Source organism: Sorex fumeus, unplaced genomic scaffold (genome assembly GCF_029834395.1).
Source record: "Sorex fumeus unplaced genomic scaffold, SorFum_2.1 ptg000007l, whole genome shotgun sequence".
Lineage (NCBI taxonomy): Eukaryota > Metazoa > Chordata > Mammalia > Eulipotyphla > Soricidae > Sorex > Sorex fumeus.
Window position 1 is genome coordinate 9,052,992 of NW_026606064.1, and position 17,776 is coordinate 9,070,767.

Consider the following 17,776-nt stretch of genomic DNA (forward strand, 5'->3'; position numbering starts at 1 on the left):
AGCCCCGCGCCTGGCTGGCCCCCACTGCCCCTTCATTCTATCCACACAGTCACCCATCACACCTCACACTCTGCTGCCAATCGACCCCGGCACTTGGCCAGTGGGGAACAGCCCTGGAGCCATGGTTTCCTGCAGGCTGAGTCTGACACGGGCCAGACCCAGACTGCAGGAGGAACTAACCCAGGATCCAACCCCAGAGACAGGAACAGGTGGTCCCTTCTCTGGAGGGGCCAGGAGGAGGACGCAGAGAGCCTGAATCTGGCACTTGAGGGTCTCATGCAGGGCCCTGCCCCTGTAAAAGACGGCGCAGTGGGAAGGAATGTCACCAACTTATGGCAAGTTGTAAAGTACAGAAAAATTTTATTGGAAATCTCGAATACATCTTAAAGTATAGCTCAATATTTCCAACAAGGTGGGCTGGAGGATGGAGAGGGTGCTTGTCTGGGCACAGGGACACAGGTGACTGCTGCCAGTCCTGTCCCAAGGAAGATACGGGCTCTTAATTATGGGCTGGGGGGCATGACCAGCCCCAACAGTCGGGCTGTCTCACGGGCCGTGTGCCCTGACCTTTTTTGCCTTTGGGGTCCTGAAGGCTGTGGCCTGCAGGCCATGACTAGGAGCCAGAGGACTGTTCTGGACCTTTCCATGCAAGGCCTCTGGAGGAGGGCAGGGCAGCAGCTGATAGTGGGAGGGGAGGGCAGGGAGTGGCGACCCTCAGTGATGTGCCAGGCTTTTGGGGAGAGGCTCGGTGGGCCACAGGTGCCCTCTGGCCCAGAGAGGCGGACAGCTGGATGTGCCGCTGGGCACACTTTCCTTGTGAATGCTGAAGGGTCACGTGCAGCTGAGTGGCAATGGGTCTCCTGCTCCACTGCACAACAGCTGCTGCGCTGAGGACCCAGGGAGGGGCGGGGCGGGGTGGACAGAAGAGAGGGACGGTCAGGAGGGCGGGAGGCACCTGACTGACTCAAGTACCAATGCCTGAAGGGTGGAGTCAACTGAATGCCCCGCTCTGCTTACTCGACAAGGAAGCCAGTCAGCACTGGCGGCCAGGCCCAGACTGCAGGAAGAAATAACCCATGATGCAACCGCAGGAACAGGAATGGGTGGCCCAGAGAAGGGGCCTGCCTATCTGGCCTTCGCGGGCCCCTGGGGCCTCACACAATGGCCGTGGTGCACGCTACACAGCACATCTCTGGGTCGTCATTGCATATGGCACCCAAGACTTCCTGGGCTGCCGGGATGGATGGTCTTTGGGAGGGGAGCCGGATTCCAGGCTCTCACCGGTGTCCAGGGAGCTGTCTGGTGTCAGTTCAAACACAGCAGTTCCGGGAGGTCCTGCTGCTCTCAGCCAGCTCTGTTCTGGGGCGTGACCTGTCATCTCGGGGAAGGAAGAATCTGGGAGCAGCGCCGGGGATCTGAGGTGCCTCTGGAGGCAGAGGCCCTGCCCCAGGGGGGGAAGAGACCCTCCACCTTCCCCAAGTGGACACTTCTAGCCTCAAACATATTTTCTCTATAAAATATCTGATTCTCTGAATGTAATAAATATTTACGTGCTCTATAACTAAGGAGCAGTGCCAGGGGGAGGGAGGAGAGGACCTTGGCTGGGCCCTCCTGGGAACTGTCCCCGGGAGCTGAGAAGCTGAGCACAGGCAGCCACCAGGGCTGCTCGGACTCTCTGCCATGGGCCCGGCTGGCACAACCTGCCGGCGCGTGGCTAGCCAGCTGCGGGCTTCTCGCCACAGGAGGCCTGTCATGGCCAAAAGTGCAGGTACGGGGCCGGGGAGAGAGGGGAGATTCCAGGATGAAAGGAGACGACAACGGGGCAGGAAGGAGCCTTCCTCCTCTCTCCCCAAATCAGGTCTGGGCCTCGGGGGGCAGGTCAAATGGCTTGATGTGGGCCCGGGGGGCAGCTGCACGACAGGCCCAGGATGGGAGGTGGTGGCGGCAGGAGGAATGGCTCCGGGAAACAGTTGGTGACAGCAGTGGAGGCAGATGGCCTTGCTGAGGGCCCTGGTGTGGCCAAGGGGCTTCCCCTCCCTGAGGCCAGAGGAGGAGTCCCCCCAAGTCTGGAGTGCAGCCCCGGTGTCTCCGGGGGCCACACAGTCTCGCCTCCACGGGATGGGAGCAGCTGACGGTGGGGGGGGCCCTCGGCCTCCCGGGACGGCGGAAGGGGCTGCTGCTGGGACTGACGCCAGCTTTTACTGCAGGGTTTCTACGAAGGCATCGAATTCTCGCACATTCTTCTCGTGCACGGCCAGCTTCTCCGGGAGAGAGTCCTGTAGGGGAAGCGGAGACAAGGGCTGCTGACTCGGGATGGGGCCGCTGGTAGCCCACCCTGAGCTGCAGAGAGAGCTCAGCAGCGCTGGCCGCGGGCTTCTGTCCAACAGGTCTGTGGGGGCAAGGGACAGAGGGGCTGGACAAAGAACCCAAGCATCCAAGGGAGTCTCACACTTCACAGCTGGAAGAGGACCCCACCGCCTGCAGGACGGCACAGCAGGCTGACAGGTGAGGTGGCTCTGGCAAGGGAGAAGGATGTGAGTGGGTCAGGAAGAGATGGGCACTCTGAAGGCAAAATGAAGAGAGCTAACACCCCGCCCGCCCCATACCGGGCTCCTGAACCCGCTTGGGCATGAGGACACACCCCAGCTGGGTGAGAGGGCATAGAGGGAAAGAGAAGGAAACGGAACCAGGAAGAGCTGGCGTTGACTGCCCTCTAGGGACAAGGATGAGTAACGGTTGGACTCTGACTTGGGGGGTGCAGCCACTGGGTGAGTCCACCTCGCTTGCTCGTGGGCAACGCTTGGGAGCAGAACCCACCCCGGGGTTCCCAGGCACCTCCGAGAGCCTGCAATACACTGTGGTCTCAGCACATGAGATGAGTCACAATCTAAAGCCAGGCACAGTGCCACCTGCTCCAGGATTCAGTCTGTGTCACCTCGAGGGGACGCAGGGAAGCTCCGGGCATGTAGTGTTAGTTTTCTCATCCCTAAACTTGACTGGTAAGAAAACCTCCTTCGTATGGTGAAGACTCCCATCAGGGAACTTAGAAAAGTGCATGGCCCCTAGAAAGCCTCCATAAATGGCCGTCACAGAGTCAGAGGGAGAGAAAGCTCAAAGGGCCAGGCGCTGCAGTTAGATCCCCAGCATTGCGTGAGCCCCATGAACCACCAGAAGTGACCCCCCCCCACCCAAGCCCAGAGCCGGGAGTAGCTTCTGAGCACAACTGACTAATGATGACACCGTTCCTCAACCACTACTGAGTCTGTTTTTGTTTCAGCCAATCAAACAGGTATCCTTTGATACCGGTTTCTGGAGTTAGTTCCCTACCTCCTACAGAGGAGGTGATAGTCGCAACACAGGTTGAGGGACCACAAACGGGGTTGTGGACATGGAGGGTGCTCGTCTGCCCTCTGGAGCGAGGACTAGGACATGACACAGCGAGGGGAGCTTGCCTGGAATCATCTGGTCTGACGTGAGCACTGTGTGATGAGAGGGAGAGCTCTTCAAGCAAAGGATGAGGAGAGCCGGGCTTGGGGCCTGACCACTAGCTGCTGTCTCCACGGGCGGCTACTCAGCAAGCTACTCAAATGCACAGAGCTGGCTGGATCATCCGGGTCCAGTGGCGCTGGCCACTGACAGACAACACGACTGTGTAAGGAGTGCAGGGGAGAGCAGGAGCAGAGTTGCTGCCCACTCAGAGGATGACGGTTGTGCACAGTCCAAGTGGGAGAAAAGTTCGGAGGTGGCTGGGGGATGAGAAGGAGGGAGTGGGAGATACTTCCAGCTAGGGGAGCAGGGGAGGCCGTCCATGGGCTGCGGGAGGTCAGGGATGCGGTGTCCGGGGAAGGAAGGCATTTCCATACCAAGTCCTCAGCCATGGACTGTGCCCCGATATCGATGGAGAGGCTGCTCAGTTGAGGGGGGTTCTGAAATTCACGGTAGAAGGTCCCCAAGTCCATTGGAAGAATGTCGTCTTTAGAAAAAGCCGGTTTCTTAAAAAAATTAAAAAAAGACAGACTCAGTTTTTCCTGTCTTGACCTCCGAAGAAAGTCACAGAGGAGGTAAAGCTAAGGGTGGACTTCTAATCCTGGGACACCAGTCCTCTCCCCTGGGTAGGCCTTGTCCCCTTCCTTCAAACTCCTCTCTTAGCAAAAGAATCTTGCACATATGGCATGAATAGATTCTACATGAGAAACACAGGAAATTGTTTGGTGGTTTTTGGTTTTTGGGCCACACCCAGCTGTACTCAGGACTTACTGGCTTACTGGCCAGAAGTGATCCTTGGCTCTACGCTCAGAGAGTACTAGTGGGGTACAGAATACTCCTGGTGGGGTTTGGGGAAGGTAATAAGGTGTTGGAGATTGAACCCAGATCAAACGCCCTGCCCGCTGCACTCTCTGGTTCAGCACAGGAAATTCTGAATTTCCTTATGAATTTTTACCAAAGACATTGTACAAAATGCCCTCTCTGGGACCAAAGAGAGGGCTCCTGTGTGCAATGAGCCCAGGATGCCAGGGTTGAATCCTGGCACCCCTCAGTGACCAGGGCACCTCCAGGAACAAGCCTTGAGGACTCAATTATGAAAATCCCATAAGAACCACGGTTGTGTTCCCAACAAAAATGAAACAAAGCAAAACAGTCATATGACTCACAGTGAGGGCAACAGAACAATGGGAAAGAGTGGCAATACAGCAGGGAAGGCCCTTGCCTTGCATGCAGCCGATCTGGATTCCATCCCTGGCAACCTAAATAGTCCCAGAGCCCCACCAGGAATGATCCCCACGTGCAGAGCCAGCTGAGAGCCCTGAGCACTCCCAGGTGTGACCCGAAAAGAAATGTCTCCAGCAAGAGGCGGTGTGGGCTGCCTCTCCCAAAACCTCTGCTGCTGGGGCAGTTTACGTGGCCAGAAAGGGCACCTCCAGGAAAGAGTAACAGAGTGCCCACAACTTACGAAGTCGACCATGACAAAGTCATCGTGGGCGTTGCCGCTGCTGCCACCGCTGGAGCCGTTGGAGTGCAGACTGCCCTGGAGAGGGGACGCAGCGCTGGGGGACTCGGGAGGATTCACCTGTGTCGGGGTTGGGCAGAGGCAGGGGTTGGGCCTGAGCGCAGGGTGCCCGGCTCCTGCTGGGGAGAATTGGGGCACCAGAGGTCTAGGCCAAGGTGGGGCTCACCATAGGGTCGGCGTCCTCCAGCTCTAAGTGCCTGGGAGCGAACATGGCAAAGGGGATGTCCAAACTGGTCAGGGTCACCTGGAGAGACGCAGGAGAGCACTGATGCCGTCTCAGCCACAAACCCACCTGGGAAGGCCAGGCTGGCCCTGAGACCCGCATCTCTCGACCATGCGTGAGCAGGGGCTCGGGCTTTCCAGAACCCGGGGCGTTCAGCCTTACAAGTCTGACTGAGGGTGGTGACTCAGTAACAACTGAACCACGCTGGCAGCGCTCAGGAGGAATTTGCATCTTCTAGTGAGGCAAAAACTACCTCAGGTGAGTGTTGCACTACAGAGGATTGGGTTTCTTGGGCCGGAGCGATGGTACAGCGGGTTGGGCACTTGCCTTGCATGTAACCGACCCGGGTTCTATCCCCAGTATCCCATACAGTCCCCGAACATCACCAAGAGAAATTCCTGAGTGCAGAGCCAGGAGTAATCCCTGAGCAACACCAGGTGTGGCCCCAAAACACAAAAATTGTCCAGTCTTGTGACTCTGTAAGAGTCACCCTTATATACACATACCCTGCCTCTCGCTGTGAGTCACCACATACCCAGGGACAGATAGACAGACAGACAGACACACACACACACACCCACCCCTCCCTGCCCTTCAGGTCTCACTCTGAGGGTTCAGATCTCTCGAGTGACATAAGCAGAATAGTCACCTGGTTGATGGGTTTGTTGACAAAAGCCCCAACTTTTCGGACAAAGATGGTCTCCAAGACATCGTGGGGAGAGGCCCGTCCCTCGCTGCTGTTCGACACGGTTTCTGTGTCCTCACTGGAGAAGAAAGGGAAGGTTGGGGCTGTTCTAAGCCACCACAGCGCCACTGCCTAGAGCGGCTGCAGCTGAGGGTGGGCATGGCCACCCACAGTCTGAGAGACAGGGCATGTGGTCTGGCTGCAGGGAGAGAGTGTCCTCTATGGGGATGGTGCTGGGGATGGAGCCCAGGGCTGCACACTCAAGGCAAGTGCTCGCCCCATGAACAAGCCCCACCTGCAGCGCCTTTGGAGCTGAGGAGCCAACTACATTTCATTTCAGCACCCAAAATTCTTCATCTGTGAATGGAACTTTGTTCTAGATATGTGAAGCATATATTTAATTGGTGTAAGTGGCCAGAGAGATGGCTCAACAGGTGTGGTCAAAACACCAAAAATGTGTGTGGGTCGGGGCGATAGCACACACATTTCCCTTTCTTGTGGCCAACCCGGGTTCAATCTCCGGCATCCCATATGGTCCCTCAAATCCTCCAGGAGTGATCCCTGATTGCAGAGCCAGAAGCAAGTCCCAAGCACCACCAGGTGTGACTCCCCCCTCCAAAAAAAAACAACCCCAAACTAAGAAAAAGGCGTGACGTGGGAGGTGGGAAACAGGTTCAGTTGTCGGGTAAGTGTGTACTGACGGCTCCAAGTCCCCAGCACCATCAGGCCTACAAAACACTCCTCCAAGGCGCCTCAGGCCTCAGGAAGCTCTGCATGTTTGGGCCCAGCTGGTGAAGTATTGCCATGGCCCCCCTAACAGTTGGGACTCAGTCCCAGGGTTGAGGGGCCACAGAGTTACCCTTATCTGTGGAGGGGAGAGACCAGGCAGCTCCAGGGATCACCCCCAGGATCGTGACCAGAGGCGGAGGTAGTAACCTTTGATTTGATCCACATCGTGGCCCATGCAAAATTCAATGGAAATAAACAGCTTCAAATGACGGGCATTTAGCCATCATTGTACTGAAAATTTGTTGGCTGCGTGCAAGGCAAACACCCTACCATTGTGCTATCGCTCCAGCCCCTGGGCCTGCTCGAGTAAATCGATGAACAATAGGAGGACCGTGACCGTGACCGTGACTGTACTGAAAAATTTAACACTCAACTACCACAAAGCTAGACTTAAGACTTTAGCCTTTCTTCTTTTCCACCTTGTTTCACCATCTAAAAGTATCTAGACTGGGGGCTGGAGCAACAGCACAGCGGGTAGGGTGTGTGTCTTGCATGCGGCCGACCCAGTTAGATTCCCAGCATCCCCTGAGCACCGCCAGGAGTAATTTCTGAGTGCATGAGCCAGGAGTAACCCCTGTGCATCGCCGGGTGTGACCCAAAAAGAGAAAATAAAGTATCTAGACTGGAGGAGGAGGTTACATTTTAATAGTGAATTTAAGCAAACCTGACAAGTGACACTGTCCTGATTCCAAGGCCAGAGTGTGACCCGAGTTCTGTTCCCTGCCTATCAAGGCCTCTGGGGTGGGGGGGTGCTAGGTAATTTGGGGGGCTCCAAGCAGGAGAAATGCACCCCCAATCCCAGGCTTCTAACAAGCCTCAGGCAGAGGCTCAGGAAATGAGGGTGTAAAACCACCCTCAGTCCTTCCTTTGATCATCTAAGGGGGAGGGAGGAGAGAAGGGTAGCTGAGAAGGCAGGAAAGAAAGTCACTATTCTCTCTGATGGACAAAACAGAAAGGCGTTCCCAGGCAGTGCCCCGTACCTCTACTCCCCCAAAGGAATGAAAATCAAAAACCTGGCAGAATTTTTCTATTATCTAGGTCACTTAGGATGGGGGCGGGGGCATCCATCTGTGTCATTCTATCTGGAGCCTCAAGCCAAGGGAGGTCAGGTTCAGCTCAGCTTTCCAGGGGAGAGGTCCCAGCCCAGTGGGCCCCGCCCTCCTGTCAGCTAAGTGCTCTCAGGTGAATGACATTTCGTCTGAGAGCCCCTCATCTGTACTCGGAGGGAACAGTGGTGAGCTCTGCAGGCCAGGTCAGGAGAATTCTCACTTCTACCCAACCTGTATCTTTCATGTGTGCAAGGAAAGTCTCACTTCTGCAATCAGAAAGCCAAAGGTTTAAAAAAAATTTTTTTTTTTAATGGGGAAAACATGTGGCCCCAGACCTGAGGGTTGTGGTAAATGCCTTGTTCTGCCTCAGGGAACATGAAGGGCCAATTCTTCCAAGAGAATGAATGGCGGGGGTAAGAAAAACACTGCGTGAGCATAAGAAAAACACATCTGAAAGCCTCTTTGCTGAAGACAGTGAGCAGGGCCTTGTTGTTAGAGGTGAAGAAGCCCCGGGCCACCTTCTTCACATACCAACTGCAAAAATTCTTATCGGGGCTCCTCGGAGCTCCTCCAAGGCGGCCCTGAGCCAAGGCCCAACTACTTTTTTTTTCTGTTTGTTTGTTTATTCCTGTTTTTTTTTTTTTTTTTTTTTTTTTTTTTTTTAGTGAAACACCACGAGGTACAGTTGTGGACTTACAAACTTTCGTACTTGGGTTTCAGTTATATACAATGATGGAGTACCTAACACCAAATAAGCACCTTGGCAACCTCCGCCCCCTCCCCACCCGCACCCCACCCCAACTCACCTGCTAGAAGGTGTGGCTGTGCCGTGGGCCCCGTCAGAAGGGGTGTAGGTGGCCAATCTCTCTTGGTCAGCCTGGGCACCGTGGGCGGGCTGGTTGGGAGCAAGGGGGACCCCACCTTCCTTGCCAGGAACCATCAGCTTTGGGGGGAGAAACAAGGGAAAAGTTCAGTCAACTGTGGCAGCGGCAGCGGGAGGCCCGAGATGGGGGTGGAGAGAAACTGTTCCCGTTAGCAATGCTGCCACCAAGTGGTGAGGAAACCCTGAGGGTTTTCTTCCTCTGAGGCGCCTTCTTGAGTGGGAGCCACGCACAGGTGAGGACTATAGGCAGGGCGGGAAAGAGAAGGTCAGTTCTTTTCTGCATTCTTAGCATTCCCTTCTCAGTCACTTTAGTGTTCTAAAGTTTGAAAGAGCTTCGCCTCAGAGAAGCTGAGAACACGGAAGGCTCAATAGGTCCCATAGAAGTTGCCTCAGACCCTCCCCCACCCCCAGGAGGGTGGGGGGGTTGGCACAACATACCCCCGGGGTACTCCCCAGTCTTTGCAAAAATACCTGGTGAGGGTGAGTGGCGTTTAGGCCAGCAGCATACACTACTGGATAAGCCAGGTCAGCTGATCCAACACCCAGGGCGGCAGGCTGATAGGAAAGGCGAGAGCTTGAGAGCTAAGCAAGAGAAAAACAAAGAGGGGCAGAGGAAAGGAGGAGGGAAAATAGGCAATCCTAGAGCGTGACTAATCATTAAGATAGGCAGAGGGAAGGACTGGGCCCCAGCCCCAGGGGTCCTCAGGGAAGGGTTAGAGACGGACCCAGCCAGGACCACAGAGGCAAGAAGACAGATCTGTTCGCAGTGGAATGGAAATCCCGTGCTCTGGAGCGTTGGGTCTCAGTAAGCGCCCTGCTCCTCCTCTCCCCAGGCCTCAGCTAACAGTGCGGACTCTGGACCCACACAAGCCCAGGCCGAACCAGGAGCATCAGCCTTTCGGGGTCATTCCACTTTCTCCTTTGTCCTTAAGGTCCGTCTGAAAGTGAAGGCCGCTTCTATGCTCACCCCCTCCTCCATCACCCCTGGGGAAGCCAGGGTTTCTATTTATGTTTAAAAAAAAAAAAAAGCAAGGCTACCACTCTTGGATTGTTTATTTGGAAATAAGATATAAATAACTCCATGTATTTTTCACATCAAAGGGGGGGTGAAGGAGGAGGAGAAGGAGGAGGAAGAGAAGGGGGGAGGAAGAGGAGGAGGAGGAAGAGGAGCAAATGAGATGTTTATTTTGGGCTGCTGTGCTATGGCCTTGCCCTGGTAAAAATAAATTCCACAGAGCACTGAACATGTAGTAGTGAGGCCCTGGGTTCGATCCCCAATTCTGGAAAAGGAAAAAAAGACAACCAAGAACAGTAATGAAAAAATAAAACCCTGTTACCTACTACCAAGCTTCAAAAATAATTCACAGCACACATGGGGAAACTGACCTCGTGCCCTGAGCAGTAGTCACCACTTCTAACTATAGAAAATGCCACCTGGTTACAGATTCCTTCTTCCCATATGGACTCACTTGGTAGGGAAAGGCCAGTCCTGCAATGGGGACCCTCAGGGTGTCCGTCAGCACAGGAGTAGGGCTCTGAGAATGTGCCCTTGTGACAGTGAACACACACTGTGCAGAAACATACAGAGACAGGAGAAACAAGAGAAAAAAAAAAAGAGGGGCTTGAGAAAGGAGTTTCTGAAAATGCCGAAGGGGCAGCAGCAACAGAGGCACAGAGGTTAAGTCAGGACGGAAGCAGGTAGAGAGCCGCTTTTCCCCAGAAGCACGTCTGTCATGGGGTGCTCCCGGCATGCCCATCTCCCTGATGGGCAGGTAGAAAACAAAGCTGAAGCAAGCTGGTGCGACTGGGCCCCACAGAGAACCCCAGAGGCGCCCCAAGGGGAAGGACTGCACAGACACAGGACTGTTGGGCGAATGAGGATGAGGATGCTGAGCCTGTCGTGCTAGACTAAAGGCCATTCGACGGGGCCCAGAAAGCCGAGCGGGTGTTCTTATAATTCCCCACTGTACTAGACGAGTTAGATGGAGTTCATGGGGGGCTTACATCATATAAACAGGGATTTACTGGTCTCTAGCAAATGCTCAAATACAAGTCATATGACAATCATACAAGTTCCTAGGGTAAGCCACGGTACTATTTCAGTATTGACAGGATTCTTTTTTGTTTGTTTTCATCCTTATTTTGGCCATGGCTGGCTGTGCTCAGAGCTTACTCCTGGTTCAGAGATCACTCCTGGCAGGTTCAGGGGATCATACGGGTTTGTCAGAGATTGAACCTGGGTTGATCATGTGCAAGGCAAGTGCTCTACAAGCTGCATTGTTTCTCTGGTCCCCAGCAGTTACAGTGGGGATGGTGCTTGCCTTGCATGTGACTGACCCAGATTCCATCTCTAGCACCCATTGTGGTTTCCTGAGCCCCAATAGGAGAGATCCCTGAGAAAAGAGGCAGGAGTAAGCACAGCTGTGTGTGGGCCCCAAAACAAAAACTATCTAAAAGATTGGGGATACCTAGTAGCGATCTGATTTTCTCTGTGCTCTATCACCAAGGGTTAAAATCAGTCTTCCTGCAACAAACTCCTGCCTTGACCACTTGGTCAGGGTATAGGAGCTGGCCCACCCATAGGGTGCTCAGTGGAGGTGGGATCTTGGTGTAATCTACTTTTATTACTTTTATTTATTTATTTTGTGTTTAGGGCCATACCAGGTGATGTTCAAGGGTTATTCCTGGATCTGCATTCAGCAATCATTTCTGGAGCGTTCAAGGGACCACTTTACCTACTGTACTATGTCTCTGGCCCCATAATCTCCTTTTAAACTGTGACAAGACACAATAGGAGGTTGACAAACTGTCTGAGCAACTTTTTTTTTTCCTTTTTGGGCCACACTCAGAGATGCTCAGGGGTTACTCCTGGCTCTGCACTCAGGAATTACTCCTGGTGGTGTTTGGGGGATTGTATGGGATGGGGATTGAACCTGGGTCAGCTGCGTGCAAAGCAAACGCCCTCCCCACTGTACTATCGCTCCAGCTCCTGTCTGAGCAACTTTTCAAGAACATGTTTAGGCGCCAGAATGACAGTGAGTCGGGCATTTGCCTTGCACTGGGCTGACCCAGATTCGATCCTTGACATCTCATATGGTCCCCTAAGAACCACCAGGAATAATTTCTGAGTGCAGAGCTATGAGTAACCCCTGAGCACCACCAGGTGTGGCCCCCAAACAAAAATGTAATCTATTAAAACCTACAAAAAGTGGAGACAATAAGAACACTGGTCTGTGCATTTTGCAATGTTTTCCACGTATACACAATTAAGTCAGCACTTGTGCTAAACTTCTGCTTCAGATTAGGACTGTAATTTGAATCCTATCTCAAGCTTGATTGAGTTTTCCTCTCCTCAACTAAATAAAGCATTGGAGGGCCCGGGGAGATGGCACAAAGGGTTAGAGCACATGCTTTACATGCTGGAAGCTGTATGTGATATCTGCGGTAATTCACGGTCTCTAAGCACTGCCAGGAGTGGCCAGTCCCCTCTCCCCAAAATACAGACACAAGGGCCAGAGAGACAACTCAAAGGGCTAGAGCGCATGCTTTCATCTGGGAGCCCTGTATGTGACCCCTGGTACTACATCGTCTGCTGGGGACAACCCTGAGCATAGAGCTGGAGCAGGCTCCCACCCCTGTACTGCTGGGTACAGCCCTAAACAACACACAGACACACAAGAAAATAAAAACGCAGGGAAGCTAAGTAATTTGTCGGATCCCAGACACAGGAGATGTAGCTCTGTGATGACAGTATATGCCTTGCATGCATAAAACCTGGTTTCAAGCCCTAGTATGTAGAAAAAGGTGTTGGGTCCCTAAAATAAGATAGCGAAGGGGGTAATCTGGGTCTGTTTTTGGAGGACAGCTGAGCCGAGTCAGGACTGGAAGGAGGTGTCTGAAATGACAGTCAAAAGAGGAGGACCAGTGGGCAGGAAGAGCAGGGCTCCCCTGGCAACAAAGCAGAGAAGAAGGCCTGTGCCCTGGAGCTCGGGTCGCTGGAACACTGGCTCCTTGGTGGATGCAGTCTCAGGCTCAGGTGCATCCTACAGAAAGACCATGCAACACTTCCTCCTGCTAAGCTAAGAACATTTTCCTGGCATCTGTATTATCAAAACTAGGCTTGATGGAGACAGAGCAACAGTATAGTGGGTAGGGCACTTGTCTTGCATATGGCCAACCTGGGCTAGATCCTGAACACTGCTAGGAGTAATGCCGGAGTGCAGAGTCAGGAATATCCCTGGAGCATTGTCAGGTATGGTTCCAAAACAAAAACAAACAGAAAAACTGGGCTTGACACCGGAGACTCACTCAAGTGGGAAAATTAATGGCTAAAAATGTTCAGATAGCAACTACAGAGAAGCAGAAATCTGCATCAGCAATGAAGAAAAATGGCCCAGCTACTTGGGTGCTGATATTTTATACTACTAGGAGCTACAACTATTATCTCCTTCCTTCAGGAGGAAGCCTGCCGAGAACTTGGGAAGAGGAAGTTACCAAATGGAGAAGCAAGCATCACTGTAAGAGAGCCTTGCTAGTAAAAGGCACCTGGAATCCAGTGATGGATTTCCTAGGGAACTTGAAGAATTTCCTGGGAAGGAAAAGGTTACAATCTTGCCAAGGAGACTGGTTTCAGATGACAAGCTGTGAAACAATTTCTCAAGGGCATCTATGTAACACTCAATCTCAATGGCCACTCCCCTCCCCCCCCCCCCCCCATGGCCCCATGTCTCCCTACCTGGGATGGAGGGGAGGTGGAAAAAGAGGTGGTACACACTTCTTGAGAATCTTCTACAGAAGGATATGTCACCCCAGTGTCCTCGCCTGTAGCTCTAAAGGGGAAGAAAAATGAGGACTGTTATGCTCATGGCGGTCAACTTCAGCAAGGCAACAGAAGGAGGTGACAAGCTGTGACACGAATCGTTGCAAGCACAGTTGATATTGGCAATAGGCTTGCTGAGCCTTGGATGATGCCAAATATGTCCAGGAGTTGAAGGTCTGATTTTTTTTTTTCTTTTTCCATGCTCAACCTCAGGCACTACCGTGCTACCCGACCACAACTACCCCAAAAGAAATTTAATGAAAGTAAGTCTAGACCCTAAGTCAAACCAGCTGAACTCCCCATGATTTCTACCTAAAGGTAGCATTATTTCTGGTACACAGCTGAAGAATTCTGATTTCTGCCATCGAGGTTTGGATACTCTTGGTACTCATGTGTAACTGAATTATGCCAGATGGTGATCTTTGAAAGCCACAGATTTTGCTAAGGCTGTATCACAAGTTAGGGGCCAGAGAGACAGTACAGTGAGAAGGCATTTGCCTAGCACGCAGCTGACTCTGGTTTGATCCCTGGCAAGTAATATGGTCTCCTGAGCCACACCAAGAGTGATTCCTGAGCAGAGCCAAAAGTAAGCCCTCAACACCGCTGGGTGCAACCCTACCTCCCCAAAAACAAAAAACAAAAATAAAAAAAAAATTATTCCCTCCCTATCTCTTAGTTACTTGCTACTGAAAAAGTCAAATGACTATCATCAAGATCAAAAATGTTCATAGATTTTTATTTTTTTCAGAGAATAAGAAAATATTATTGGGGCTGGAGCAATAGCACAGCGGGTAGGACGTTTGCCTTGCATGTGGCCAGCCTGGGTTAAATTCCTAGCATCCCATATGGTCCCCCGAGCACCACCAGGAGTAATTCTTGAGTGCATGAGCCAGGAGTAACCCCTGTGCATTGCCGGGTGTAACCCAAAAAGCAAAAAAAAAAAAAAAAGTTATTTTTTATAGTTTAAAATACATTTCCCACTTTTTATTCTTGTTTACTGACAACATTATAGAATTGCAGGGCATAGATAACAGCTCTGTATGTGCACAAAACCATCCAAGAATGTTCTGAGACAGCCTTGGTGGAGCCAACAGAGATGACATCCCGCCTGGCTCTCTCCACAGTGCTCTTAGTCCCTTCCCTGGGCCTGGATGGGCGTTGAGTGCAGACGGGGGTGCTATTCTGTGAGCCTGGGCAAGAGGGACTCTGCTTTGCTGCAGCTTGGGACGTGCCTTGCACATTCCTCACCTGTAGTTGCAGGGGTGTGAGGAGCTGGGGTAGGGACGGTCCACAAAATGATCGATGATAATCCCCATGATAGGTGGCGTCCTCTCAAACTGCCTGGAACACAGTAAAGAGATGGTGATGTTGCCTAGCATGCCTTACCAGGGCTTCAGAGTCCACACCTAGCACCTGTTGGCAGGAGACACCAGAACTACATGACTGCACCCCTAAATATAAACCCCCAGCTCTATATTCTGGGCAAATTGGTTCTGGTTCCTTCAGAGTCTCCAATCTGGAAACTGCTTTCCTTTTTTTCAGATTTATTCTTTGGAAGGGAACTGATTTCAGGAACAGCAGAGCTATACTAGAGGCTTAGGCGTAGGGGGGTGGGAACTGGCATCTTTAGAAGGGTTCTTGCGGACTGAAGGCGCTTCCTCACCTGGTAGACATGAATGCCAAGTTAATTCTATAAGCACAAGAAAGAGTGATGGTACCCACAGGGGTGCCCACTGTCCCAACACGAACTGTCTGGAAACCTAGGAGAAGAGATGAATTATTAGCTTTTGTTTTTCACCCCAAAAGAAAACTGACAATGCTTCCCAGACTTTTTCTGAATCATTCATTCTACTGTCTGACTTTACTCAGTGTGGCAGCCTCACTTTTATACACCTTTACATATATTTTTTCTCAGTATATCCTATATTGATTTAACATCTCTAGTAAAACCCAGCACTCAATAGTACAAAACATGTGTTGTGTGAATCAAGCACCAGATTTGATCCCTGCCACAAGGGGGGTGAAAATCAAAGAGATGAAACAATTTTAATCCTAAAGTCAAACCAGATCCTTATCAATCTTGCTCAGATGTGTCACAGACCCAATGAGTCAAGGAAGGGCTGTGTGGTGTGTGCAAACCAAAGGCCTCACTATGAAGTAAGAGTACTTCCACCCAGGCTGTCCCCGCAAAACCAGATGAGGCAGTGACCCTAGTTTTGAGGATGATCCCAAGGCATTTCCTCGTTTTCTCTCTGACTTTTCAAAGTTGGTGCCACTTTCAGAAATATTTCAGATACTCTATGTAAAAATTAAGGGAAAGTGACAATTATAGAAAGTACGAAAGAAGGTTGGAGACGTAGCTCACAAAGCACACTGCTTCACAGGTCTGAGGCCTGAGTTCAATCCCAGCAAATATATACACGAAATACTGAATTGCTGCTGGAAATACAACAAAAATGATTGGGTCATTTTTTGGCAGCTCCTTGAACCACCCACCTGTTCTCTCTTTTCCTTACATGTAGCATACATAATAAAGTTATCTAAAGTTACAAATGTTATCTGGGGTGATGGGCTCCCTATCAGTGCTAAAGGACCCCTGGGTTAGCTCCTGATAATGCTCAGTACGGCCATGTGGGCCAAACTGTTCAGTGGAAAGGCCCATGGATGTGAGCATGCTCCGTTCTCATGGTTCTTGGGGCCAGGTGGTGCTGGGAATTGAACTCAGAATCTCTGTATGGAGAGCATGCGCTCCAGCCCCTAGCTGTCTCCCTAATCCAAAGGAGATGCCCAAGATCTACTCACTCCAGCATGGTGCTTGGAAGCACTTGCGCCCGCGCGCGTGTGTGGTTATGCCTAGCAGTGTTGAGATTGAACCTGGGACTCCAAGTGACACATGCGCTCCAGTCCTCTGTGCCATCTCACTAGCCCCCACCCCACCAAAAAAAAAATTAAGACAATATTCAAGTCCATCTCTGAAGAAAGGAAAATAACATTACAAATGTTTTCAACCTTGATACAAACCTTCTCCTAAACCATTTAGCTGAACTTCCCCGAAATATATCCTGTAGAGAAGGGGAAGGGAAAAAAAGTAAGTTACAGTTCTCTACTGAAAAGTCTCAATCATTAAAACACCTGTAGCACTGTCCTCCCATTGTTCATCAATTTGCTCAAGTGGGCCCAGTAACAGCTCCTTTGTGAGACTTGTTACTGAGTTTGACATATCGAATACGTCATGAGTAGCTTGCCATGCTTTGCCGTGCGGGCAAGATACTCTCAGTAGCTTGCTGGGCTCTCCGAGAGGGATGAAGGAATTGAACCCGGCCTGGCCAGGTCAGCCGTGCAGCTGTGTGCAAGGCAAACACCCTGCCACTGTGCTATTGCTCCAGCCCATTAAAAAACACCTAGAAAAAAAAATCTAACAAAATGGGCCTGGAGGAAATAGCTCCAAGGGTTGAAGCATAAGCCTTGCATGCTAGAGCCAGAGGTCTGATCCCCAGAATGGCAATGTCCCAACTGGAGCTACAGAACAGCTGGGTGTTTGTCTTGCACGGGGCCAACCCGGATTCAATCCCCCGCACCCCACATGGTCCCCCAAGCCCACCAGCTGTGATGAGCAAAGAGCCTGGAGATAAGCCCTTAGAACAACTTGGGGTAGCCCCCCCCTCCCCTACCTCTCAAAAAAAATAATAATTGCACAGTTCCCGAGCAACACTGAAAGTGCCTTCTGAGCACAGCCAGATGTGGCCCCCAAACCCAAAAAGAGAAAATTGAACTTTATCAAAAAAACAATAAGACCACAGTGTCAGAGAGAGAAAGGAGGGAAGGCATGCCAAAGAGATGGTACAGAGGCTAATGCACGGGCCCTGCATTCTGCTGTGGTCAGGATCCCTGGTACCACATGTGGTCCCCAGCACTGCCATGGGTCACCTCTGACCACAGAGCTAGGAGTAGCTCCTAGACACCACTGCATGCGGCCTCAAAACTAAAAATGATGTGGTTGCTATGAGTCGAGAAGGTGAGCAGTTGTGTTACTTACCTGTACAATATTACATACTCATGCCCTTGCTTCCTGGAGAGTCTGTAGGCCGGTGTCACTCTAGTTATAGCCAGGAGAGACTTCAGCAACAATGAGAGTCTGTTGTATACCGTGTAGGAAACTTTGATCTCTTTATCACACCTGAGGAGCACAGACACTATCAGCTTTCTCCTAGTCAGCTAACGTAACATAGAACCGAAAAACAGCGGGTACAGACATATTATGTTCCTCCGAGATCAATTAGGTAACATTATTCAGGAATTCTCAGAGAAGTCAATCTGCTT

At 51.6% G+C, this 17,776-nt stretch overlaps 1 protein-coding gene across 10 annotated transcripts in view; it reads right to left on the reverse strand.

The window, feature by feature from the left end:
* Positions 1-340: 340 nt before the first annotated feature.
* The window catches only part of ATG13 (autophagy related 13), a 47,665-nt gene continuing 30,229 nt past the window's right edge, over positions 341-17,776 (reverse strand). For 2 of the 10 annotated variants that reach the window (XM_056132751.1, XM_056132742.1), the window contains 13 exons: positions 17,493-17,633; positions 16,478-16,518; positions 15,120-15,216; positions 14,705-14,797; positions 13,373-13,466; positions 10,107-10,205; positions 9,109-9,219; positions 8,561-8,697; positions 5,881-5,995; positions 5,175-5,252; positions 4,952-5,068; positions 3,864-3,992; positions 341-2,276 (listed from right to left, as the gene is read on the reverse strand). In XM_056132751.1, the coding sequence (XP_055988726.1) occupies positions 2,199-2,276; positions 3,864-3,992; positions 4,952-5,068; positions 5,175-5,252; positions 5,881-5,995; positions 8,561-8,697; positions 9,109-9,219; positions 10,107-10,205; positions 13,373-13,466; positions 14,705-14,797; positions 15,120-15,216; positions 16,478-16,518; positions 17,493-17,633 (1,330 nt within the window). In that variant the 3' untranslated portion in view covers positions 341-2,198. The remainder of the gene's footprint in view (positions 2,277-3,863; positions 3,993-4,951; positions 5,069-5,174; positions 5,253-5,880; positions 5,996-8,560; positions 8,698-9,108; positions 9,220-10,106; positions 10,206-13,372; positions 13,467-14,704; positions 14,798-15,119; positions 15,217-16,477; positions 16,519-17,492; positions 17,634-17,776) is intronic. The other 8 variants (XM_056132760.1, XM_056132768.1, XM_056132785.1 and 5 more) reach the window with 8 other exon arrangements.